This window comes from Callithrix jacchus, chromosome 8 (assembly GCF_049354715.1).
Source record: "Callithrix jacchus isolate 240 chromosome 8, calJac240_pri, whole genome shotgun sequence".
NCBI lineage: Eukaryota > Metazoa > Chordata > Mammalia > Primates > Cebidae > Callithrix > Callithrix jacchus.
The window spans coordinates 44,308,571-44,334,693 of record NC_133509.1 but is presented as its reverse complement, the minus strand read 5'-3'; the positions used below and the strand labels follow the sequence as shown (position 1 = coordinate 44,334,693).

Below are 26,123 nucleotides of genomic sequence, written 5' to 3'. Positions count from 1 at the left end.
TGTGGTTTCTAATGGGTTCACGCAGCTGGAGGCTACAAGATTCCAACCCTCCCCAAATTGCTCCTGGGGATAACATCACTTTTGTAAAACGTAAAATCGGTGCTTGAGCTATTTTGCAGACCCCATACTCAGTGTATCAGCTGGCATAACCCAGATGGAAAAACGGGTACATCAGATTTTGTGGGCCCCACCCAGGAACTGATTCAGCTTGGGGACACATTCCATTCCCTATGACTTCATCTCTGACCCAACAATCAGCACTCCCCTTGCTGGCCCCCTCCACTCACTAGGTCATCTTTAAAAACTCTAATCCCTGATCTGCTCTAGAAGACTGCCTTGAGTAATATCAAACTCCAGGCTGGTGTGATGGCTCACACCTATAATCCCAGCACTTAGGGAGGCCAAGGAGGGTGGATCACCTGCTATCAGGAGTTCAAGGCTACCCTGACCAACGTGGAGAAACCCTGTCTCTCCTAAAAATCCAAAATTAGCCGGCGGTGGTGGCACATACCTGTAATCCAGCTACTCAGGAGACTGAGGCAGGAGACTGAGGCAGGAGAATCACTTAAACCCAGGAAGCAGAAGTTGCAGTAAGCGGAGATCGTGCCATTTCACTCCAGCCTGGGCAACAAGAGTGAAACTCCATCTTGGAAAAGAAATACAAAAATTAGCTGGGCATGGTGGTGCCCACTTGTACTCCCAGCTACTCAGGAGGCTGAGGCAGGAGAATCTCTTCAACCTGGGAGGCAGAGGTTACATTGAGCAGAGATCATGCAGCTGCACTCCAGCCTGGGTGACAAAGTACAACTTAAATTGAAAACAAACTCCAATCTCCCACATAACTGGCTCTGCATGAATTATTCCTCCATTGCAAGTCCCATGTCCTGATAAGTTGGCTCTGTCTAGGCAGAAGGCTAAATGAACCTGTTGGGCAGTTACAATTTCTTTGGGTTAGGCCTTCGTTGCCCTTAGTGTGGCCATCTCTGTGGCACACCCTGTTCTTGCTTTTCTCTCTCCTTCACCCTCCCAGTCCTGCAGACGGCTCCCTGGATCCACTTCCCCAAAGAATCCTCCTGCTCAACAGTCCTGACCCCAGGTCCTGCTTTTAAGGGTTGTAGGGGTTACCCAGGCTCAGGCCATGAGGATCCACTATGGGTGCCCACACCCCAGTGCCACTGCCCCAGGCACATCCTCATGTCCCTCAGTGCTTTCACACCTGTCCCTCCAGCCCACCATGAGCTCCCTAAGGCAGGAGCTGGGTCTGATTCCCGCTGTTCCCCCAGCACAGGGCTGGGTCTGAGGGCATAGTCAGTCCATGCTGGAGGCTAGGTGACAAATAAATGAAGGAGTAAATAAATGCTGCATGAATAGCTTTGCCCTTTTCACGAGTCAATTTCTTGGTCTGTTTCTACCCTGAGCTGAGTTTTCTCATTTGTCAAAATGGGCACCCCATTCTCCTCCTTAGGCTTCAGTTTCTAGGCAAAAATTTTTGTTGTTTTTTGGTTTTGGGGTTTTTTTTGTTTTTTTTTTTTTTAGGTAGGGTCTTGCTCTGCCACCTGGGCTGGAGTGCAGTGGCATGATACCAGCTCACTCTAGCCTCAAACTCCTGGACTCAAGCAATCCTCCCACCTCAGCTTCTTGGCTACTTTTAAAATATTTTGTAAAGATGGGGTCTCATTTTGTTGCCCCTGTCTGACTTACCCTCTGCGGGAGGATTGAGCTCGTTCAGAAAAAACCGGGCTGCAGGTTAGAAGAAAGTCTTAAGTTCAGGCTTTATTGAGAGGAAAGAGCCTCCGGGCGGGCCAGCCGGGAAGAAAAGGAAAATGGCCGTGCGTGCTCAGAGGAGCAGGGTTCTTTTATAGGGGGCTGAAGGGCCGAGGGAGTGGGAAGGCCGGGAGAGCCGAGGTGGCGGGCAACGGTTGGCCAGTTTAAACTGCCGGGCGGGGAAGCCGGGCAGTGGGAAGCTGGGCGGCGGGAAGCTGGGGAGAGCTGATGAGGCAGGTGGTGATTGGTCAGCCGGTTGTCAGACGGGAGGTGGCTGCAGCTGGGCGGGAAGGCCAGGACGGTATGTAGAGTAAAAGATAAGGGAGCCTCTTTGTGTGTGTGGGGGGAGAGCTTTCATGACAGGGACAGAGTTTTCCAAACATTCCCGACTCCTTAAAGAAAAGAAAAGAGAGGGGGGACAGGGGCGTTGGTTGTCTCTCTGGCTACTTCCTGCTGACAAGGGTCGACGGGGGGTTTTGAAGAGGTTTCTTTTCTTAAGGAGCCTGGATGTTCCGGGAGAGGTCTGCTTCCAGCACTTGTTCGGGGTAAGGTTGGAGCAGCATTTGGTGGATGGTGACTCGAGCTAGTTCTTGAAAGCACCATTGTAGGAACTGTAGAAAACAAGGAGCAATAAGTAAGATTAGGCAAACGGCTATCAGGGGCCCAAGCAACGGGGACAAGAGGGTATACATAGAGGAAGATTACTATGCTGTGGCTTCAGCTGAGAATTTTTGATTCTGCAGGTTAACTTTAAGTTTCTGGAGGTTCTCGATTCGGGTTTCTACTAGGCCGGATTCATTAATGTAGTAGCAGCACTCTTCTTGTAGGAAGATGCAGGTTCTTCCTCGCTCGGCAGTGAGGAGGTCTAACGCCCGGTGATTTTGTAGGGCGACTTGAGCCACTGAGGTGATCTGTCTTTGGAGAGAGGCTAAAGATTCTGCAGAATTGTCGATGGCGGCCTGAAATTGAGAGGTTAGTCGTGCTAGGGCCTGATGGGAGTGGGCTAGGGCTCCTCCCCCCAGTCCAGCTCCTATGGCTGATCCGGCGAGAGAGAGACTTACCATGAGGTGAAAAAGGCGGCCCATCATACACGATGATGTATGAATTGTTGTTGGAACTCTGCTGGGGAGTAAATGGTTAATGGGGTACGAGGGTTACTGGTAAGCATAGGCTGCGGGAGTGTGTAGAGGGGTTGAGGGTTTTAAAAAGTGTTCTGTTGCACCATAAAAAGGTTCTGTGAGGAGCGGTGATTGGTGGTTATGGGTATAGTTCGGTTGCAGGTGGGAGAGCTGTTCGCATAGCAGACTGTTATTTGCTGGTTTGGAGGTAGGTAGATAGAGGAGGGGGGTCTGGTGGTAGTGGGGAGGAGAGTAAGAAGGGCCGTCCGTATAGCAGCTCAAAAGGGCTGAGTTGTGAGGGGCCCCGGGGGCTTGCTTGGAGCCTTGTCAAAGCGATAGGAAGTAGGGTAACCTAGGACTGGCGGAGTTCGAGGGCAAGTTTTGTTAGGTGTTCTTTGATGAGGCCGTTGGCCTGTTCTACTTTACCCGAGGATTGGGGATGGTAGGCTGCATGCAGTTTCCACTGAATCCCTAAGGATGTGGAAACAGCAGTGGTGATCTTAGAAATAAAGGCAGGTTCATTGTCTGACTGGATGGTAGAAGGAAGGCCGAATCGGGGAATGATGTCCCGGATGAGGTGCTCAGCTACAACTCCTGCGGTTTTATAAGCTGTGGGGAAAGCTTTGATCCAGCTGGAGTAAGGAAGAAGGGGAGATGTTACATTGCTGCAGGTCTGTCGCCAGGGCCTGGCTGAACAGGTGGGGGCTGTCCCGGAAGCCTTGAGGGAGGACCGTCCATGTTAACTGTTGAGACAGATTGGTGACAGGATCTTTCTAGGTAAAAGCAAAGAGGAAGTAGGAGTCGGGGTGTAGTGGGATAGAGAAAAAAGCATCCCTAAGATCTAGGACTGAAAAGTGGGTTGTGGACGGTGGGATATGTGAGAGGATGGTATAGGGGTTGGGGACTACTGGATGGACCAGAATGACTGCTGCATTGATAAGGTGGAGGTCTTGGACCAGGCGGTACTGACCTGAGGGCTTTTTCACAGGCAGAATGGGAGTGTTGCAGGGGGAGTTTGCAGGAATGAGTAGTCCTTGAGCTTTCAGTTTATTTATGATAGGTAGGAGGCCGAGGTGGTGAACTTTGGAGATAGGAAACTGAGGGCGAGAAGGGAAGGCTGTGGGGTCTTTTAGGTGTATGAGTATGGGTTAGTGGTGTGAGGCTACAGTGGGGGTATCAGTATCCCATACTTTGGGATTTACATCAGGGAGGAGTTCGGCCGGAGGAAGCGGGGGAGGTGAGTTGGCGATGAGGGGTAAGAGGAAGGTCTCTGTGTGTGGAAAAGTAATGGTAGCTTGCAATTTTACTAGGATATCTCACCCTAGGAGAGGTACAGGGCAAGAAGGAATGACTAGAAAGGAGTGGGTAAAAATGGAAGGGCTAAACAGACAGGTTAAGGGTGGAGTTTGGTGAGGAGTGGAGGGGGACCCATCAATTCCTATAACAGGGACCTGGGAAGGGGTGGTTTTGCCTGAAAAGGAGGGAAGAACGGAGTAGGTAGCCCCCGTGTACACTCTTACCCGTTACCTGGAGCATGACCCTGGGCTCAGCAAGGGTAACTGAGGTTGAGGAGCCAGGGCCCTGTTAATCATCCCTGAACCCTAACAGCTTTGGGATTGGAGATTCCTGAATGCCTGGCTCCTGACCAGCTGAGGCAGAAGCCTGGCTCTGGGGGATGTTGCCCTGCTGCCCCCTCGTGCCAGAGTTTTGAGGAACTGAGGCCTGAGGTGAGTTAGGGCAATCCAACTTCCAGTGTCCCATGAGCTGACAATAGGGCAGGTCTTGGTAGGAGGCCATGGCTGGGGGAAGGCTTTTGACCAGTGCCCTTCTTTTCCACATTTGAAACATGCCCCAGGAGGGGTGCGGGTATTTGCTTTACCCTTGTTATTTCTGCCGGCCAAAGGGCTGCTACTAGGGCTTGCGTCTGTAGAGCGACTTTCTGCTTCATGCGAGTTTGGCGGGCAGCCTCAGCTGCATCCTCCCTGGCATTGAATACTTTAAAGGCCATTTTTACCAAGTCCTGTATAGGGGTTTCGGGGCTATCTCCTACCTTCTTCAGTTTTTTCCAGATATCAGGGGCGGACTGAGATATGAAATGAGATGCTAGGACAGTCGCCCCATTTTGTGAGGCTGGGTCTAGGTGAGTAAAGCAGGTAAGGGCATCTTGAAGACGGGTGAGAAACAGGGCAGGGTTTTCATTGGGTAGTTGGGTGACTTCTCTTAGTTTATCATAGTTTACAACTTTGTTAGATACAGTATCCATTCTCCTGAGGAGGTATCTAATCATGCGGTCTCTCTTGGGTATATCAGACCCTGACTAGCCTGATAGTCCCATTGGGGGTCTTCACTTGGGATTACTTCGGGGCCTAGGGGGATCTGGTTATCTATAGCATGATCTTTATCTGCTTCAGTGCCTGCTACTTCTTGGAGTGGGGCCAGGATAGTTGGTTGGTGAGAGCGGGTGTGGGCTGCCACCGGGGAGGCAAGAGGAAGTGTGGCCTCCGAGGGAGGGGGCCCAGAGGGAGTGGAGGAAGGGCAAGGCATGGCCTCTGAGGTAGGAGTTGCAGAGGGAGTGGGGGAAGAGTGTGTTGTCGAAGGCGACTGGTTGCTGAGGTTGGCAGGAGGGGACAGATGTTCAGGCAGATCTTCCGGTGAGGAGTAGGGAGGGGGAGAGGTAGTGGAGGAAGATTTATGAGGGGTACAAGCTAAGAGGATTTGGTAGGTGGAGCAGGAAGAACATAGGTCAGGGTGGGTACGGAGGTACCAAAAAGCCTGAACGTAAGGAATTTCATTGTCTTTGCCTGTGTGGCGACAAAAATTGTCGAGATCTCAGAGGGTGTTGAAATCGAAAGTGCCAGTCAGGGGCCAATGTGACTGGTTACTGAGTTTGTATTGGGGCCAAGCCACCTGGGACAGGAAGACAAGCTTTTTCTTTCTGAGGGTTTGGGAGTATTCCAATTTGGTAAAATTTTGCAGCAAGCACCCAAGGGGGGTGCTGGAAGGTATTTTGGACTCCAAATTTCCCATGGCGGGCGCAGCTACAGACCCTCTGGCGTGGTTGGGTAGATGCAAAGAAAAGGCGCCCCCTTTCGTTGCAAATTCCCTGGAGTACAGTTAAGTACAGTTAGGGAAGCGGTCAGAGGGGCGTCCCCCGTCTGGCAGCTACCCCTCCGAAGGCTCCTGGAGCCGGAATGGAGGACTTCCTCGGCTCAGCCGAGACTAGGCGAGGAGTCTGTGCAGAACGCCGGAGGGGAGCAACTGCACCGTGCCGTGGGGGGGGGGGGAGGTAAAGCAAGAAAAAACTTGGCTTACCTTAATCGGAGCATGGAGGTGGCAGGGCCAGTGTTGGGTAGGTCGGGGGAGGGGGCCGTGGCCGGGCCAACGGCCCCAGCTCCCGGGTTTTGGCACCACTTGTCTGACTTACCCTCTGCGGGAAGCTGGGCGGCGGGAAGCTGGGGAGAGCTGATGAGGCAGGTGGTGATTAGTCAGCCGGTTGTCGGACGGGAGGTGGCTGCAGCTGGGCGGGAAGGCCAGAACGGTATGTAGAGTGAAAGATAAGGGAGCCTCTTTGTGTGTGGGGGGGAGGGAGAGCTTTCATGACAGGGACAGAGTTTTCCAAATAGCCCCAGATGGTCTTGAACTCCTGGCCTCAAACCATTCTCCTGCCTCAGCCTCTCAAAGTGCTGGGATTACAGATCCAACAGTTGCTGGAGCCACTGCACCCAGCTACTCAAGGCAAATATTGAGCCAATGTACTTGGCCATCCAAGGTTCCACCCTGGGTAGGGGAGCTCTGAGCACTGAAATCGGAAAGAGCACAGCTTCTCAGCTGAACTCTGGGATAGACACATTTCCCAATGGGCAGAGCATTCCAAGGCTTCTCACTCACATCTTCTACAACTCCAAGTCTTGGGATGCCTCAAACCCATACTCTACATGGGCGAACCTTCATTGAGCAGCTGGTGTGTGACAGACAGGACAGGGTGGGTGTGCAAGAGAAAGGAGACCCAGACTTTGCCTTGAGGAGATCACATTCAAGCAGGGACAGAATTACTCCAGAGTGTGGCAGACAAATGGACCAAAGCCTCTGATTTTCTTTCTCTTTTTCTTTCTTCCTTTCCTTTCTTTCTCTCTCTCTTTCTTTGTCTCCCTCTCTCTCCCTCTCTCTCCCTCTCTCTCTCTTTTTTTTTTTTTTTAAGACAGTTGCACTCTTGTTGTCCAGGCTGGACTGCAATGGCCTTGGGTGATCCACCCACCCAGGCCTCCTAAAGTTCTGGGATTATAGGTGTGAGCCACTGTATCTTGTGACCTCCAATTTTCCCAGAAGGAGGTGTTGTATCAGTCCGAGCACAGAAAGTCAACACCAAGACAGAAGTATGCCAAATTGCAGGGTTTATTGCTGGTGACCATGAAGGACTCACATCTCTCCAACCCGTGGCAGAGAAAGAAGAGTGACAAGACCCTTTTATACCCACAAAACCACTTTGGGAGTGGGGGTGAGGAGTGGAGATGAGAATGAAAGCTGTCAATCACCTTCTAGGCTGAGACAAGGGTGAGGGGGCTCCAGACATTCCAAGGGCCAAGGGACTTTTGTCATTCCAATTGCCACTTAAGTGGTTTACAGAAGTCAAGATAAACATTAGTTTATACATTATTTGGACAGGTGTGGGGGTCCACAGATTTTTTAGTTGCGTGGCACTAGAATGGAATTATCTGGGGGTGCTTACTCTGGTCAGTACTGGTAAACAGAGGCCGGCAATTCTGGAAGTTACAGATAAGAGAAGGTATGCAGCTTTACCTCTCTTTGCATTTTGCAAAGTAAACTTAGCAGTTTACAGAGGCCATGGCTAGCAGTCATTGTGAGGAGAATGGAAACAGTTTCGTCTCCTTATAAAATGGCAGTGTACAGGTTCTAACTATAGGTAGCTATATCACAGAGGCACAGAAAAATTTGGCACCCAACAGAAATGAGTTCAAAGATCGGTGTCCCTAGTTCTTGGCTCTAGCCTCTCTGGTGCTCAGTGACTTCCTATGAAAGGGAATGAGAGGGGTCTGTGGTGACAAAATCATGCTTCTAGTGTCAGGCAAGGTGACACTCACCTATAATCTCAGCAACTCAGGAGGCTGAGGTGGAAGAATTGCTTGAGAGCCTACCTGGGAAACATAGGAAGACCCCATCTCAAAAAAAAAAAAAAAAAATCCAGGCATGGTGGCTTACATCTGTAATCCTAGCACTTTGGGAACCCAAGGCAGGTGGATGACTGGAGGTGAGGAGTTCGAGACCATCCTGGCCAACATGGTGAAACCCCATCCCCATCCCTACTAAAAATACAAAAATTAGCCAGGTATGGTGGTCCATGCCTGTAGTTCCAGCTACTTGTGAAGCTGAGTTAAGAAGAATCGCTTAAACCCAGGAGGTGGAGGTTGCAGTAAGCCGAGATCACACCACTGCACTCCAGCCTGGAAGGCTCCACAGAGTGAGACTCCATTTCCAAATAAAAAAAAAAAAGCAAGAGACATCAACAAAAATTGGTGGTGAATGGGGTAGTGGTGACTGCCCAGCTAAAAAATATATACACATGTATATGTGTCTATATATATATATATTTTTGTATTTTTAGTAGAAACTAAAATTTTTAGTTCTTATATATTTCTTCTTGTTGGCTAGGCTGGTCTCGAACTCCTGACCTCTGGTGATCCACCCACATAGGCGTCCCAAAGTACTGAGATTACAGGTGTGAGTCACCGCATCCGGTCCCCCCAATTTTTCTTTTTTTAAGAGGGAGTCTCACTATGTCTCCCAGGCTGGAGTGCAGTGCCAAAATCTCAGCTCACTTCAACCTCCCCTGCCCAGGTTCAAGCTATTCCCTGGCTCAGCCTCCCGAGTAGCTGGGAATACAGACACGCGCCACCACACCCAGCTAATTTTTTAAAAAAGTATTTTTAGTAGAGATGGGGTTTCACAGTTTTTGTCAGAATGGTCTCAATCTCTTGACTTCATCATCCGACTGCCTTGGGCTCCCAGAGTGCTGGGATTACAGGTATGAGCCACTGTACCTGGCCTGTGCTCCACTTTTAAACTCTTTTCTTTTTAAACTGGGGAAGATTGGAAAGTGTGCCTTGCTTTCATTGCCCACATGAAGCTTGTTTTGAACTGTTTTATGTTCACAGTTTGGGATTTTTTGAGGCAATGTTGCTGAGCTGCCCTGCCAACCTGAATTTGAGGTTATCTGCCACTAACCTTGCGACTATGAGCAAAGTACCTAATCTCTCTGTTCTTCAGTTTCTTTATCTGTAAAATGCAGATTATGCCCAGCTCATAGCACTGGTGTGAGGAATAAATCAAGCTATGAGCAGATCGCTTTTACATGGTATGTGACACTTGGTAGATACCAAATCATTATTGCTAGGAGGATCAGTACATTCTGGCTTGTCTACACACACGCACACACACACACACACACACACACACACACAGAGAGAGAGAGACAGAGAGACAGAGAAATTGCAGAGATAGTACAAAGGGTTCCCATGTACCTGTACCCAGCTTCCCCTATTAACATCTTACATTTGTATGGTGCATTTGTTAAAATGAATGAACAAATATCGAGATGCTTTTATGAACCTGTCTGTACTTCATTCAGATTTCTTGGGTTATTCCTAAAGACCTTTCCTGTTCCAGGGTCCCAGCTGGGACACCGCATTCCATTTCATTATCATTTCTCCTTAGGCACTCTCCCTGGCTGTGTCACTTGATGAGTTTCTTTTGATTACATTGAAATTTAATTTCAATGTAACAGACAACAACATCTCTGTTGCAGAATTCTTAGGTTAAAATTTAGTCACAATGGCTGGGTGCAGTGGCTCATGTCTGTAATCCCAACGCTTTGGGAGGTCGAGGTGGACTGATCACTGGAGGCCAGGAGTTCAAGACCAGCCTGGGCAACATAGTGAGACCCCTGTCTCTACTAAAAATACAAAAGGTTTGCCAGGCATGGTGGCACACACCTGTAACCCCAGCTACTCTGGATGCTGAGACATGAGAATTTCTTGAACCCGGGAGGTGGAGGTTAAAGTGAGCTGAGATTGCATGACCATACCCCAGCCTGGATGCCAGATTCTATCCCCCCCACAAAAAAGGCAAACCTTATTTACAAAATTATTATAGGGCACCCGGTTGTAGCCCCTGAGCTGGTTGTGTAGTAGACTCCCAAGATCTTAACCTGAAGTCTGCCCTACTGTGGCAAAACCTGCTTGTATGCCAGAAAACAGGCCCAAGCTGCCAAAAACCACCTGTACCATATCCTGCCCCGTTTGTCCTCCCTCAACTTCTGGTAAATAATGCCCACTGAAAAATGCTGGTTGGGCTGACATGGTGGTCTGAGCGACAACACATCTCAGGAATGTATGAGGGGGGTGGGATAGAAAAAGGAGGCCACTGTGTTTTTCTGACAGTCACCTTGAAACTGCTGGTAGCTTGGTGCTGGAAGGGTGTCACCCCAGCCTGTTAGCTGAGCTGTGTGGTTTCTCTGAATGTTAATAACTTTCACGGTTTTGGCCTGTGTTTCCTCCTTGACATCACCAAATGAAAACACGTCAGAGGTTTTGGGTTTCTGGTGCCAAATCCAAGCTGGTTTATCAGCAAATGCCCCTGCCAGACAGTGGAGTCTGTGTGCTGGGGCAGAGCCGCTTCCCCTTCAACACTGGCTCTTTTCTAAGAACTGAAAATAAGTTGCAGAGGCTGTGACTTCACTTTTCTTGGAACTGCTTTACATTACCCCCCAAAATGCAGAAAACCCTCATCTAGCAGCTTTTGGATTGCTGAGTTCTCTAATTCTTTCTGTTGCATATTCTTGTAATGTTCAAGTTTGACTGACAAATTCTTCTGCATCAGGCGAAGCAGAAGGGGGAAGGAATGACCATGTGAAGGAACTGAGTGCTTTGTCACTTGGCCTGTTTGTGGTTTAATGGTTGATGAGAAAAAGCACCTGGAAGAGACACTGTGTGTAGAATGCCTTCCAATTCCAAGGGTCAACCCTGTGATCTGTTCGCCAGCAGTTGGCTAGGGCTGGGGCAGATGAACATCAGGATACAGCCCAAACTTACAGAGCAGCTGAAAGGACAAGGGGAAAATGCATTTTCAGCCATAATGACCTACATTTAGTAGATATTTCAGAGCTCGTGCAAAAGGACATTTTCAAGGGGCCTCTGCCTCCTTGAGATAAGGGAGATAGTGATGTCAGCCAAACCTGGGGTCTGGTCCTGGTCCTGCTGGTTCCTGTCTGACTTTGGCCTTGAAAGTCAGTCTGTGAAGTGGAGACCGTTATTCCTTTGAAGGGTAGTACCTGGTAGGTTCTTGGGAACTGAATTAGGTTTCCCCTTCTGAGAGTGGGTGTCTGTAGACAGGCACAAACGCTGTTCTGAAATCATCTGTTGCTATCTCTCTCTCTGTTGCAGGTGCTTCCAGTGATGTGTGATTGTGTCTAACTTATCTCAGTATCCCTGCCCAGCATGGGGGTCTTATGTAACATACATGGGCAGTCAGTCAGTGTTAGGACTGGCTGGGTTTTAGGCTGGAAGACAGTGGAAATATACAAGCAAAGGCACAGTGTCTTGAACTTACACTTTGCCTGAAGCAGATTTCAAATAAAAGGAGCCCTCTGTTTAGGAGGGCCTTTTGAATTGGGCCCCCTGTATACTTTATAGTGAACCTGAGGGTGATGGCTAGACTGTTGGGGAGTGCTCTTTAAGTACAGAGGGAAGACTTGGTAAAGATGTAAAAGCATGGAGGAAAAGGAGCTAGACAGCTGAATCCAAAAAATAACTCATGTGCTTTGGGCAGAACCTGAAATGAGAAGCCTTCGAGATTGACTCTTGTTAAAGAATGCAAATGCAGCTGGGCTCAGTGGCTCACACCTGTAACCCCAGCACTTTGGGAGGCTAAGGCGGGCAGATCACCTGGGATCAGGAGTTCAAGACCAGACTGGCCAACAGTGCGAAACCATGTCTCTACTAAAAATGCAAAAATTAGCCAGTTGTGGAGGGATGGTGGAGTGGAGGTGCCTGTAATATCAGCTACTCAGGAGGCTGACACAGAAGAATCACTTGAACCCAGGAGACAGAGTTTACAATGAGCTGAGACTGTGCCACTACACTCCAACCTGTGCAACAGAGCAAGGCTCTGTCTCAAAACAAAACAAAAAGAATGGAAGTTCAGCAAAGATTTAAGTGGCAGGGACTGTGCTAGAAGCCGTCTCATGAGTTGCTTCATTTTACTGTCCCAGTACCCCTGGGAGGTCTGTTTTCCCTGTCCCCTTTCACAGCTGTGAAAACTACAGCCATGGAGATGAAGTCCTTTCTCCAGGGGCTCTGTCCAGCCACAGAGCCAGGTTATGAACCAGCAGGTGCCCCTCATCATTAAGGACACTCTGTTTTTGTGGGTGACCAGGACCAGTCCCTTCCCCATGGCAGCTCTTCCCCTGGGCAGCTCTGGGAGCTTCATGGGCACTGGCACCCTCTGCTGGTCTGTGCTCAGGAAATGGGATGACAGCCACTTACCAGATAACAAAGGCACAGAATGAAGCAAAGGAACAAAATGGGGCCATGAGAAGCTTCACTCCTGTTTACCCAGGAGTTCTGCCCATTATGGCCAGGCCGAGGTGGAGGTGGAAGGCTGCTGGATTTGGGAACCAGATGGGTTCTGAAGGGCTTGCGGTGGGGTCAGCCCCACTGTTCATTCCTTGGATGACCTTGGGTGGTTTATTTCACTGCCCTTACTTCTGATATCCATAGAAACTGGATGACATGGGGTCAGAGAGGTTAAATAATTCACCCACGTGGCTTCCAGCTGGAATCCAGTGCTTAAAAGTTCACTTTAGTGACTCATGCCTGTAATTCCAGCATTTTGGGAGGTGGAGACAGGTGGATCAGCTGAGGTCAGCAGTTCGAGACCATCCTGGCTAACATGATAAAACCCCATTTCTACTAAAAACACAAAAAATCTGGGCATGGTGGCATGTGCTAATTGAGAGGCTGACAGGAAAACCGCTTGAACCCGGGAGGCAGAGATTGCAGTGAGCCAAGACTGCACCATTGCACTACAGCTTGGGCAATAAGAGCAAAACTCCATCTCAAAAACAAAAAGAAACCACAAAAGTTCACTTTATTGGCCTTACTGTGGCCAAACACCTGCTGGGTTCCAGGCTCTGGGGATACACGTGGTGAACAAGACACATGGTAGCTCCCTGTGCAGTGTGACTTTTCGGATCTCCCATTCCTCCTCATCGTTCCTCTTTAAGCCCGAGAAAGTACTGTGCTTTTAAGAATGTGTGTGGTTAGATTGGGCTCTCGTCGGTATCCAGGCCAATCTCCCCATCTCAAACCCCTTGCTAATCCCACCTGCAAAGTCCCTTTTGCTACATGAGGTGATGTATTCAGAGGTTCTTGGGATTAGGGCATGGACAGTCTGCCCACCTAGTCAGCCCACCTAGTCAGCCCTCTAGACCCTGATGATGTGTGTTCATCCTAAATGCAAAATACATCCACCCTACCCCAAGGCCTCATCCCATTATAACATCAACTCAGGAGTCCAAAATCTGCTCTAAATCTCGTCACCTAAAACCTCAATCTGGCATGGGGGAGACTCTAGGGGTGACCCATCCTGAGCAGTTCCTCTCCCTCTGTGAACCTGGAACTCACTAAACCAGTTACTTGGCCCTAAAGTGTAGTGAGCGGCCACCCAGAGGGGTACAATCTAGTTCTGTCCCTGATCCAAGGGACCTGATATGTGCTATGGTCAAGAAAGATAAGGAATAAACAAAGAGGCTGCACACCCAGAAATACCAGACCATTCAGCCTCCTTTCCTCCTGGTCACACAGGACAGGGAAAGGAGTTTCTCCAAAGGGTCTGTCTGCACTTAGTTTCATGTCCTATGAGCTTGGGAGAAGGCTGAGCTAGACACTTTCTTTCCGCAGGTACTGCTCATTTTAGAAAATGAATTAGGCTAGGTGCAGGGGCTCCCACCAGTCATCCCAGCACTTTGGGTGGCCAAGGCGGGCAGATCTCCTGAAGCCAGGAGTTCATGACTAGCCTGCCCAACATGGCAAAACCATGTCTCTACTAAAAATACAAAAATTAGCCAGGCTTGGTGGTACACACCTGTGGTCCCAGCTACTCAGGAGGCTGAAGCAGAATTGCTTGAACCCAGGAGGTAGAGGTTGCAGTGAGCCAAGATCATGACCCTGCACTCCAGCTTAGGCCACAGAATGAGACTCTGTTTCAAGAAAAAAAGAAAGAGAGTCAGAGTCAGGGCCTGCCCTGGGGTCTTCCATCAGACAGATGTGCATTACTTGCACGTGAAAATTTTCCCAGAGCACAGCTAAACCTGGTTGTCCTGCATGTAGGACTCTGGTAGACAGCTAATTATGAGCTCCACCTGTGCTGTTTTTAATCTGGTTCCCTACCCATATCTTCAATTAGGATCCACGTGCTGAGTGCTTAAGAAAGTCTAAGCTTTTAGAAAGCTCTCCGGTGAGTCTCCTCATCAATCAGGTTTGGCAGGCATGGATCTACAGCTTTCTGGCCCAGAGACACCTGGAGCACAGGAGGTCAGAGCTTCCCCTGATGCTGGTTGTGAACTGGCGAAGGCTCCCTTGAGTGGAGACGCTGGAGCCCAGGGGACCAGGAACAAGGGGTCCACGCCTGCTTCAGGCTTCTGAGGAGGAGAAAAAAGGGAGGCTGGAAAAGCCCATGTGGAGGAATAGAGCTGCTCTACCTCCTAAATGTCCAGGGCTATCCTTGATACTGTTCCATTTCAAGGTAATGATATGAAGTTCCCTTTTTAAAATGCCCTGTGACTGGGCTCTCAGCACTTTGGGAGGACAAAGCAGGCAGATCGCCTGAGGTCAGGTGTTCAAGACCAGTTGGCCAACATGGTCAAACCCTGTCTCTACTAAAAATATAAAAATTAGCCGGATGTGGTGTGTGCCTATCCCAGCTACTTGGAAGGCTTAGGCAAGAGAGTTGGTTGGACCCAGAAGGCATAGGTTTCAGTGAGCTGAGATCACTCCTTTGCACTCCAGCCTGGGTGTCAGAGTGAGATTCCATCTCACACACACACAAAAAGTGAGCCCTTTTACAGAAAACTATTAAGTAAACAATAGTACAGTGGTACCTGAGTGACTGATGTGTGGGTATTTGCTATTCCTTGATGTTCTAGAGTAGAGCTGTGCTGTCTAATGTAATTGTCAGCAGCCTCATAGATCTATGGAGTACTTGGAATGTGCTGGTGTAACAGGCAGAGTTGCCAAACTCAGTAAATAAAAGTTGAGGATGCCTCTTCCATCAGTGTGGGCTGTGCACAGTGACTTTCTTCCAGAATGGAAGGGGGATAAAAGAGTAACTTTACAGTGGCAAAACCTGACAGACTGCCCCAGCCAGCCAGCCAAGGTTAACCTCAAGTGATATATCATGTTAATAGCACACCTGGGTAAGGTACGTGAGGCCTTGGGAGGCCAGGACTTAGAAGCTTCAAATTCCACAGACACTCCTCTTCTCACTGCCCTCAAGTGGCTCCTGTCGAGAGAGTAGTGACAGTGCCCTAAGGGGCCTTTAGGAGCCTGATGGGACTACAGAAGCTCTCTTGGAAGCCTGGAGAAGCATGTGAGGACTTGGCATTTTCCATAGGTATGACAACCGGGGTTGGTGCTTGAGATCTCTGGTCAGAGCTGGTAATGAATCGCCACAAACTTAGGAGCTTAAAAAAAATGTATTGGCTGGGTGCAGTGGCTCACACCTGTAATCCCAACATTTTGGGAGGCCAAGGCAGGCAGATCACCTAAGGGCAGGACTTCGAGACCAGCCTGACCAAGATGGAGAAATCCTGTCTCTACTAAAAGTACAAAAAATTAGCCAGGCATGGTGATGCATGCCTGTAATCCCAGCAACTTAGGAGGCTGAGGAAGGAGAATTGCTTGAACCTAGGAGGCAGAGGTTGCAGTGAGCCAATATCACATCACTGTCCTTCAGCCTGGGTGACAAAGCAAGACTCCATCGCAAAAAAAACAAACAAACAAACAAAAAAAACAGCCTTGTTAAATTTCTCCCATGTGTGGATGCACTTGCTGTAATATTTATTCCTGCTATTGTGAATCACCTCCTCCCAGGGCTGCCCTGCCTATTGTGAGACCTCTTCTGTCTTCCTAAGTGTGAGATAGTGTTTTCCCTGCCCTTACCTCATTTTACGCCTCTCTGGCTAGTGTCACAGCCCTTTAAGGAGAGTGAGCACATTGGCTCTGGGATCTTGGTATCCCCAGTTTGGCAGCAGGCCCGGACTTGGCATGAGAAATAAATGTCAGTGGGAAAATCTTGGTCTGTACTAAAAATACAAAACTTAGCTGGGCATGGTGGTGGGTGCCTGTAATCCCAGCTACTCAGGAGGCTGAAGCAGGAGAATCTCTTGAACCCATGAGATGGAGGTTGCAGTGTGCTGAGATTGTGCCACAGCACTCCTGCCTGGGCCACAGAACAAGACACTCTCAAAAAAAAGAAAAACCCTTCAAAAGCAGATTTTTGTCACTGCCAAGTGATCTTACTAATCACTAACCATGGGTGTACAAGGACAAATAAAATGAGGGCAAAAGAATTTATGCCTTGTTTTCTTTTTGACCTTCAGCTCCATGCATTTCTGCAAATGCTTTGCCCACAGCAAAGCTTTGAAGACCTTAACTTTTCTAAGTGAGATTTCCAAGTGAATTTATGTTGTCTCGAAAGACAATCCCTTTACTGGAAAGCAATTGGTATTTGAAGGGAATGAGATCAGGTTGCTAAGGACACCCTTGTTTGCAATTTTTGGTTTATATAAATTATTGGTGAATAAGAAAAATAAGTTTATTCTTTATTCCAGATGGTAAACCAGAAGGGAAGGATGTTCCAGGGTAAAGTGAGTCATGGAGTGGGAGGCTCAGATGGAACAGGATTCTGGGACTCCTCTCTTTCTTGACTCCTCTAATTTACCTACCAGGCCGCAAATTAAAAGACAAACAAAGGCTTCCAATCTGGTTGGGTGGGAACAGATAACAGTTCCTCTTGGTGGATGGATGGTGGGGAAGGAGGAAGTTTGTAGAAACTGAAAGTGGACGTTTTTTGGGGAGAGAGGAAGAAATCTCTTGTTTAATTACAAAACCAAAATATCATTTGTAGTGCCTTCCTTCTCCTACCAGTCATTTAAGAAATTGACATGTAATTCACATACCACTAAATGCAGCAATCTAAAGTGTACCATTCTCTGGTATTTGTTTGTTTGTTTTTGAGATGGCATCTCACTCTGTCACCCAAGCTGGAGTATATGGCATAATCTCAGTTCACTGCAACCTGCATCTCCCAGATTCAAGCCATTCTCCCATGTCAGGCCCTTGACTAGCTGGGGTTAAAGGCACCTGCCATCGTGACTGGCTAATTTTTGTATTTTTAGTACAGACAGGATCTCACCATGTTGGCCAGGCTGGTCTTGAACTCCTGACCTGAGGTGATCTGCCCACCTCAGCCTCCCAAAGTGCTGGAATTAAAGGCCCGAGCCACTGCACCAATCTCATATTCTCAGTTTTTAATAGTTCCATCAAAGAAGTAGGAAGCCCACATATTACTTATCTATCTAATGTTAATAGAGCTTTCTTGTAACTTATGTTTACATAGATATCTTTTTTCATCCTGTTGTTTTCATCTTAGCTGTGTTCTGTATTTAAAGGGTGCCTCTTCTACACATTATATAGGTGGGTCTTTTTTTGCGTGTTTCTTAAAATTCAATCTCACTATCTCACTTTCACTTGGAGTGTTAAGTTCACTTACAGTTTAATGGAGTTTCTAACTTATGCCATTTGTGTGTGTGTGTGTGTGTGTGTGTTTTCTTTTTGAGAAACAGTCTTGCTCTGTCACCCAGGCTGGAGCGAAATGATGTGATCTCGGCTCACTGCAGTCTCTGCCTCCCAGATTCAAGCGATTCTTCTGCCTCGGTCTCCTGAGTAGTTGGGATTACAGGTGTGCGCCACTGTGCCTGGCTGATTTTTTTTTTTTTTTGTATTTTCAGTAGTGAGCCAGCGTGCCTGGCCTATTTCTCTTTTGTTTGTTTGTTTGTTTTTTTCCTTTCCTGCCTCCTTTTGGATGAATGGAGTGATTCTTCACGTATCCTTTCATCTCTAGTGACATTTTGGCTGTATCTTTTTGCTCTATGTTTTTAGCTACATGTGCTTTCTTTAGCAATTGTTCTAGGGATTACAACACACATCTTTTTCACAGTTCACCTGCAGTGCTTATGACACCACTTGGGCAATAAGGCAGTGAAAAGGAATGAAGCACACACATGGGCCACATGGGTTAGGCCTGACACTGTATGCCAAGTCCAGGCAGCCAGTCACCAAGGGCCACATATTGTATGATCTGATTTGTATGAAATGCCTAGATGGGAAAATTTAGAGAGACAGAGAGCAGATTATTGGTTACCTAGTGCTGGAGGTGGAAGGAAGAATTGGGAGGGGTGATGACTAAGGATAACAGTGTTCCTTGTTGGGGAAAAGAAAATGATCTAAAATCGATGGTGGTGATGAATGCACCATTCTGTGAGTATACAAAGAGCCACTGATGTGGATACTTTATTTTTATTTATTTGTTTGGAGACAGTCTGACTCAGTTGCCCAAGCTGGAGTGCAGTGGCATGATCTTGACTCACTGCAAACTACACCTCCTGGGTTCAAGTGATTCTTCTGTCTCAGGCACCCCAGTAGCTGGGATTATAGGCATGTGCCACCACACCTTTTTTTGTTTTGTTTTTTGAGACAGTCTGTCTTTGTCAGTGAAGCTGGACTGCAGTGGCATGATCTCAGCTCACTGCAACCTCCACCTTCCAGTTTCAAGTGATTCTCCTGCCTCAGCCTCCCATGTAGCTGGGATTATAGGCGCCTGACACCACATTGGGATACTTTTTTGTATTTTTAGAAGAGATGTGGTATCACCATGTTGGCCAAGTTTGGTCTTGAACTACTGACTTCAGGTGATCTATCTGCTTTGGCATCCCATAATGCTGGGGTTACAGGCCTGAGCCACTGCACCTGACTCCATAAAGTAAATTTATATTTACCTTTTAAGAAACTGCCAAACTGTCTTCTGGAGTGGCCATGCTGTCTTATGTTCCCCCAGCATGGGTGAAGGCTCCACTTCCACACACCCCCACTTGATATTGATAGTGACATCTTTTTGTTTGTGTTTTGAGATGGAGTCTCACTCTGTCACCCATGCTGGAGTGCAGGGGCACAGTCTCAGCTCACTGCAATCTCTGCCTGCCAGATCAAGCAATTCTCCTGTCTCAGCCTCTTGAGTAGCTGGAACTCCAGATCCAAGTCACCATGCCTGGCTAATTTTTTTGTATTTTTAGTAGAGGCAGTGTTTTGCTATGCTGCTCAGGCTGGTCTCAAACTCCTGACCTTGTGATCCTCCCACCTTGGCCTTCCAAAGTGCTGGGATTACAGGTGCGAGCCACCACATCTGGCCATGACATCTTTTTAATGTTGAACCTTTCTCAATAACATATGCAGTGTGTTTGCATTCAAGGTGTTTCATTGAAAGATTTCTTCATATGTGTGTGCATATTTTCACCTGTTTATTTCTGAGAATTTTGTTTTTTTGGGGTGTGCTGTTGCAAATGGGTTGTTTTCTTCTCTTTTCTAACTGTTTGTTTGTACATAGAAAAACTGTCAGAGGCCAGGCTTGGTGGCTCAGGCCTGTACTCCTAGCACTTTGGGAGACTGAGGCAGAAGGATTTCTTGAGCCCAGGAGTTTGAGACCAGCTTGGGCAGCATAGTAAGACCCCACCTCTATTTTTTTTTTCTTTTTTGAGACAGGGTCTTGCTCTGTCACCCAGGCTGGAGTGCAGTAGTGCAGTTTCGGCTCACTGCAACCTCCACCTCTCAGGTTCAAGCAATTCTTGTGCCTCAGCCTCCTGAGTACCTGGTATGACAGCTGTGTTTCACCACATCCTGGCTAATTTTTGTATTATTAGTAGAGTCAGGGTTTTTCCATGTTAACCAGGCTGGTATCAAACTCCTGGCCTCAAGCAATCTGCCTGGCTTGGTCTTCCAAAGTGCTTGGATTACAGGCATGAGCTGTGCCTGGCCCCAACTCTATAGTTTAAAAATTAAGAAAAGGAAGGCTGTTTAGTATGTTACTTTTGTACCTGACTCCTTAGCAAAATCTGTCTGCCTCATTTTTCAGAGTCAATATAACTATTTCACCTTCTTCTTTTTTCTTTAATGTCTTACTTTCCTCTTTGCCTAGTTTCATCAGCTAGGGACTCCAAAATAATAGTGGTAACAGAGGGCATTCTTTTGTTCCAAAGGTTGATGGAAGCTTCTATTGCTTCCATTTCTTACAAATGATGCTGGGCTTTGGCTTGATGAGTGTGTGTCTGGGTGTAATTTCCTTTATTGTGTGTAATTTAAGGTGGTATCCCTCTTTCTAATTTGTTAAGTTTCTTTCATAAATTTTGTAAATTTTCTCATGCCTTTTGAACATCTATGATTATGATTTTTAACATATTAATATAAATGAAATGAAAAGTTTTAATGAGCCATCCTTTTCGCACTGTACAAGTCTCACTTGGTTTAGGTAAGATTTTTTTTAAGCCCCAGTGGGGTTTATTTGCTAACATTTTATTTTGGATTTTTATACATTGATTTTTATGTAAATGTCTTATTTTGTTTTGTTTTAGAGATACGGCTTTGCTCTGATGCCCAGGCTGAAGTGCAGTGATGTGATCACAGTTTATTGTAATTTTAAACTCCTGGGCTCAAGTTATCCTTCCACCTCAGCCTCCTGGGTAGCTGACACTACAGGCACATGCCACCATGCCTGGCAAATTTTAAATTTTTTGTAAAGACAGAGCCTTGATATGTTGTGTAGGCTGCAGTTCAGTGAACATTGTCGATGTGAATATTTATTGATCTTTCTGCTGGAATCATTCCCTCTCCCATCTGTTTGTCTTTAAATTCTTGGCATGCACACACACTCCACCCACACCCCCTAACTGCAAAATATTGATGTTGTCCAATCTGCCTTGAGAAGGGAGAACTATTTTCCCTCTGTGTACCTCTGCTGGTGTCCAGTCCACTGCTGTGTTTTTGGTAAATACTTGACCCACAGAGTGTGGGAGGCAGGAAGGGAAGGCTTCTGCATTTCCTTTGTGGACCCGACATCATGGATCCATTAAGCATATTGGGAAACCAGCAGGTCAGGGGGCTACACACTCCAGTTGCCTCTGACTCTGAATTGCTCAGGGTCCCCTGTGTGCCAATGATTTGCTTTGCTTTATGAATTGTCTCTTTACTCATATTCCTAGGCTGAGTTTCCCAAACAGTGGCTAGCACAGCACCTGTAACAGTTGTGGGTGCATTTCTGATCTTGCATGACCTGATTTACAGGGTATTTTGAACAGGAGCTACCTATTATGGGTTGGGACATGGCTAAAGTTTACTTGACTTTCTTTCATAAAGTAACTGGTAGAATATGTGGCATAAGGCTATTATGGCAAAAGCAGAAGTGGTGGGGTGTGATTAAACTTGGGCAGCATTGGGAGGCAGACAGTCCCGCATTAGCACCATCCTAGGCATTTGTAGATTATGTGACCTTGGGGGAATCCCCTCATTGGACTATTGTAAAGCTTAAGATCAAACATCTTTCAAGGTACTTGGAGCAGTGCCTGGGCTCTGGGGTCTTTAGGATGTAACCATAGCAAACACTCAGATCCCAGCCACCCTTGCTTCTCTTCCCTCCAGTGTGGGAATGTGGAGGACGAACTTTTTTATTCCCATTTACCCTGGAGTTCTTTCTTCTAAACTTCATCTAACACCTGCTGTGCACCAGGGATTTATGGGTGGGGAGGCCAGGGACAGCCAAGTCTGGCATCTGGCCCTCAGCTTGCTTCAGACCCCGTGGCTGACGCCTGGCCCTTTGCTCTTGAATCTGGACCCTACAATCTACTACCAAATGCTCAGCCCAACGAGGGCTCCCCCTATCGGTGAGAAGATTGCATAGCTGCCCACATCTCCCCATCGCCTGAGTTGATGATCCGCCCCAGCAATCTAGAGACACATTCTTGGATTCTGCTAGGTTTATTCTTCAGTTGAAAACTCAAAGGAAAAGGTTATGTTCCAAAAGAAAGTAAAAATCTTTCAATGCTCTAGCCTGGGAGCCTGAGTTCACAGGTGCGCCTACCAAAACAGAGGCCCTTGAAAGCTTTCAGTCCCTCTGTGTCTACCCCAGAAAGCAGCTCTCTATCAAGCGTCTGAAGAGCTATCAGTTCCCCTAAAAGAAGCTCCTGCCTCAGGAGACCCCTGGGTCAGACAGGGAAAGCCAGGACCAGGCAGCTGAGAACCGGACTTCCTATTCTCCTGTGCACAGTCAGCGTTCTGAAGCGGTGGCTGCCCACATGACTGTTGAGTAAGTTAATAAATACCTTGGGCATGAACAGGAGCCAGTAGGGTGCTCTCTTCAGGGTGGGACTCACTGGCCACGCTGTCTCTTGGTTTACAGTGGAGGTGTGAAGGAAGTGGGAGAATAACCCAGAACAGTGGGAGAGTTTCATGTCCTCAGAAGTATTTTGAACGCAATGGCTAACAGCTATTTTTCCCTGCACTGAAGCACGTGTGGTTCTGAGTTTCATGGCATTCCATGCTGGCTATTCTGTCCCAGCCAAGAATCTTGCCCTTGTCATGGAGCTGGAATTAGAGTAGAAGGTGAAGGAGTTTGAAGTCTTTGGTCACCTAGTGCTGGCTTAAATGAAAGCTCAAACTGAAAAGAAGAGAGAAGAAAGGCCAGGCTATAGGCCCCAGAGGGCCTATTCCTGAGATGAATTATGTTGAAGCCCCTATTACAGCTCCTGGCCCTCCCTATTAAAAGGACAACTCTCCATCCACTCCCACCCATCTTCCTCTCTGCTTTCTGTAAGAACAGCAGGCACGGGTCGATGAGTCCCTCCACCTGCCAGGCCTTTGCAGGTAGTGGTGTTAGGCCCAGCCTACTGAGTTCCTAGGAAACTGAACAAGCATCTATGGAGCACTCACTCCATGTCAGGCTCTGCCACCAGCACCCTGGAGACAGAAGACCAAGACATACTTCCCAGCCCAGGGGAGGGTGGAATCTTAGCACCTGATGCATTGAGAGCTCGGGATGCATCCAACCCAAAGTGCAGGCTAAAGGGAACTCTCACTGTGTGGGTGGGATCTTCAGTACAGCTTGCAGTGGAGGCTGCTCTACTGTTTCCCCATCAAGTGTGGTGGGCAAGGGCACGGATTGGACACTCAGAGCTACCAGGGTAAGGAAGCACTCTTTTAACTTTCATCTGCTAGGAGAACTGTTTAGAAGACGGGCTTCATTTAACTTCTTTGAGATGGAGTCTAGCTCTGTCACCCAGGCTGGAGTACAGTGGCTCACTGCAACCTCTGCCTCCCAGGATCAAGCAATTCTGCCTCACCTTCTTGAGCAGCTGAGAGTACAGATGCCTGACACCACATCCAGCTAATTTTTCTATTTTTATTAGAGACAGGGTATGGCCAGGCTGGTCTCCAACTCTTGACCTCAAGTGATCCACCCACCTGGGCCTCCCAAAGTGCTGGGATTACAGGTGTGAGCCACCGCACCCTGCTATTTGTTTTTCTGAGATGGAGTCTTGCTCTGTTGCCCAGGCTGGAATGCAGTGGCATAGTATCAGCTCACAATCTCTGCCTGCTGGGTTCAAATGACTCCCCTGCCTCAGCCTCCTGAGGAGCTGGGACTACAGGCATGAGCCACCATGCCTGTCCAGGAAGTGCCCTTCTTTCCCTCATCTGCTAAGAGCAATGTCTAAAAGATGGGCTTTAGGTGGGCTTTCTGCCATCTTTCTACTACATTCTGGTTCTTTTTCAGTATGTAATTTTCAGTAATTAGTAAATTAGCTGATTGGCTAAATTACTAAACTCTAAATTTAGTGATTGGTAATTTTTATAATTTCTGGTTCCCTGCTGAAATCTAATAAGCCTACTATCTGAGTCTTGTGGGTCTGTGTCTATTATTGTGTCTGTGCTAGTTTTTACACTTAAAATTTTACCTCCCTAAGAGTGATTTTTATAACTACAGTGTTCATAATCATATCATCATGCCCAGCATGGAGGTGCTCAATAAATATACATTTCCAATGTCAAAAATTTTAAATGTGGTAAAACACAAAAAATTTACAACCATTTAAAGTACACATTTTAGTGTAAGTAATTTCATATTTTTGTGCATCCAAACTCTGGAACTCATTAAATTCTGCCAAACTGAAACTCTGTCCCCATTAAATACGCCATTACTGCTCTCTCCCAGCTCCTGGCTGCCACCACTCTACTTTCTGTCTCTGTGAATCTGATTACTCTAGTCCTTCCCATAAATGGACTCATACAGTATTTCTCTTTTTGTGACTGCCTTATTTCACTTTGCATAACGTCCTCAAGGTTCATCCATGTGCTAGCATGTGTCAGAATTTCCTTCCTTTTTAAGGCTGAATAATGTTTGAGTGTATGGAGAGACCACATTTGTTTATCTGTTGGTGGGCACTTGGGTTGTTGCTAATTTTCGGCTCCTATGAATAACGCTGCACTGAGACCAGCTCAGCCTTGGAGACCCCAACTCATGCGGCACTGAAGGAATTAAGAAACAGACACAGAGATAGCAAAAGGTGGGTTCAGAGTGGAACACCAGGGGTCTCACAGCATCAGCTCAGAGTCCAGAGCAGACTCTGACCTATGTATTTATTCTTGACTTTCCAGTGACAAGTTTTACAAGCGGATGCTCTGTGTTCTTTCATTGGTTGAAGGTAAACTAACCAGGCAACTAGTGTGTGTTTACTATAGGTTAAAGATGAACTAGAATGCGCTCTTTACGAGGGAACAAAGGAAAGGGTCACACATCCTGTGTTCAAAGAACTGATTCATCTGGCGTGAGACATAATTATATTGGATATTGTTTTATAATGCTTTGAGCAGTTTGCTGCTTTGGGGGCAGTTTTCCTCTTTGGGGGGCTGACTAGGTTTCCCGTGCCGCTGCTCTCAATAGGATTTCTCAGCAAACAATATGATTTCTCAGACATGTCAGAATTTGCTCTCAACAATGTTACTATGAACATCAATGTATAAATGTGTGAGGCCCTTTGAATTGTAGCAGGTACATACCCGGAAGTGGAAATGCTGGATTATATGATAATCCTTTGTTTTGAGACAGAGTCTCTCTCTGTCATCCAGGGTGGAATGCAGTGGTGCAATCTTGGCTCCCTGCAACCTCTGCCTCCTGGGTGCTTCTTAACCCTCAGCCTCCTGAGTAGCTGAAATTACAGGTCTGCACCGCCATGCCTGGCTAGTTTTTGTGTTTTTAGTAGAGATGGATTTCACCACGTTGGCCAGACTGGTCTTGAAATCCTAGCCTCAAGTGATTCACCTGCCCCGGCCTTGCAAAGTGTTGGGATTACAAGTGTGTGCCAACATGTCTGGCCTGTTTTTAACCTTTTGATGAAAAGTTTAAACACTGTTTTCCATAGCTACAGCTCCATTTTAAACTCCCAGTAAGAGTACACAAGGCTTCCAACCACTCAGCATCCTCACTAACACTTCATTTTCTGTATGGATTACAGCCATCTTAATAAGTCGGAGGTGGACTCACCATGTAGGTCTTCTTTTTTTTTTTCTTTTTTCGACATGGAGTCTCACTCTGTCACCCAGGCTACAGTGCAGCAGTGCAATCTTGGCTCACTGCAACCTCCACCTCCCAGGTTCAAGCAATTCTCCTGCCTCAGCCTCCTGAGCATCTGGGACTTCAGGCACATGGCACCACATCCAGTTAGTTTTTCTATTTTTAGTAGAGAAGTGGTGTTACTGTGTCTGCCAAGCTGGTCTCAAACTCCTGACCTCAAGTGATCTGCCCACCTTGGCCTTTCAGAGTGCTGGGATTACAGGCGTGAGCCACCATGCCCAGTCTCTCCACGTGGTTTTGGTTTGTTTTCTTAAAAGTGATGGTGAGCATCTTTTTATGTGCTGATTGGCCACTTGCATCTCTTATTTGGTGGACTGTCTGTTCACATCCTTTGCTCATTTTTGAACTGCCTTAGTTGGGTTTTGTTGTTGCATTGTGAGAGTGCTTTATCTATTCCAGATGGGAACTCTTTGACATATAACTTGCACATCTGTCATT

General features: G+C 47.4%; 1 protein-coding gene and 1 long non-coding RNA gene across 2 annotated transcripts in view; one reads left to right on the top strand and one right to left on the bottom strand.

Annotated features, from left to right (window-relative positions):
• The window catches only part of LOC103791097 (uncharacterized), a 101,602-nt gene that overhangs the window by 36,271 nt on the left and 39,208 nt on the right, over positions 1 to 26,123 (top strand). The window lies entirely within an intron of this gene.
• Positions 1,756 to 6,365, bottom strand: LOC108590379 (ERV-BabFcenv provirus ancestral Env polyprotein-like). Its single transcript, XM_054239687.2, has 4 exons — positions 6,195 to 6,365; positions 2,826 to 2,883; positions 2,470 to 2,723; positions 1,756 to 2,375 (listed from the first exon to the last, which is right to left on the bottom strand). The coding sequence occupies exons 1-4, from the start codon at positions 6,206 to 6,208 to the stop codon at positions 2,348 to 2,350; spliced, it is 354 nt and encodes a 117-aa protein (XP_054095662.2). The 5' UTR covers positions 6,209 to 6,365; the 3' UTR covers positions 1,756 to 2,347.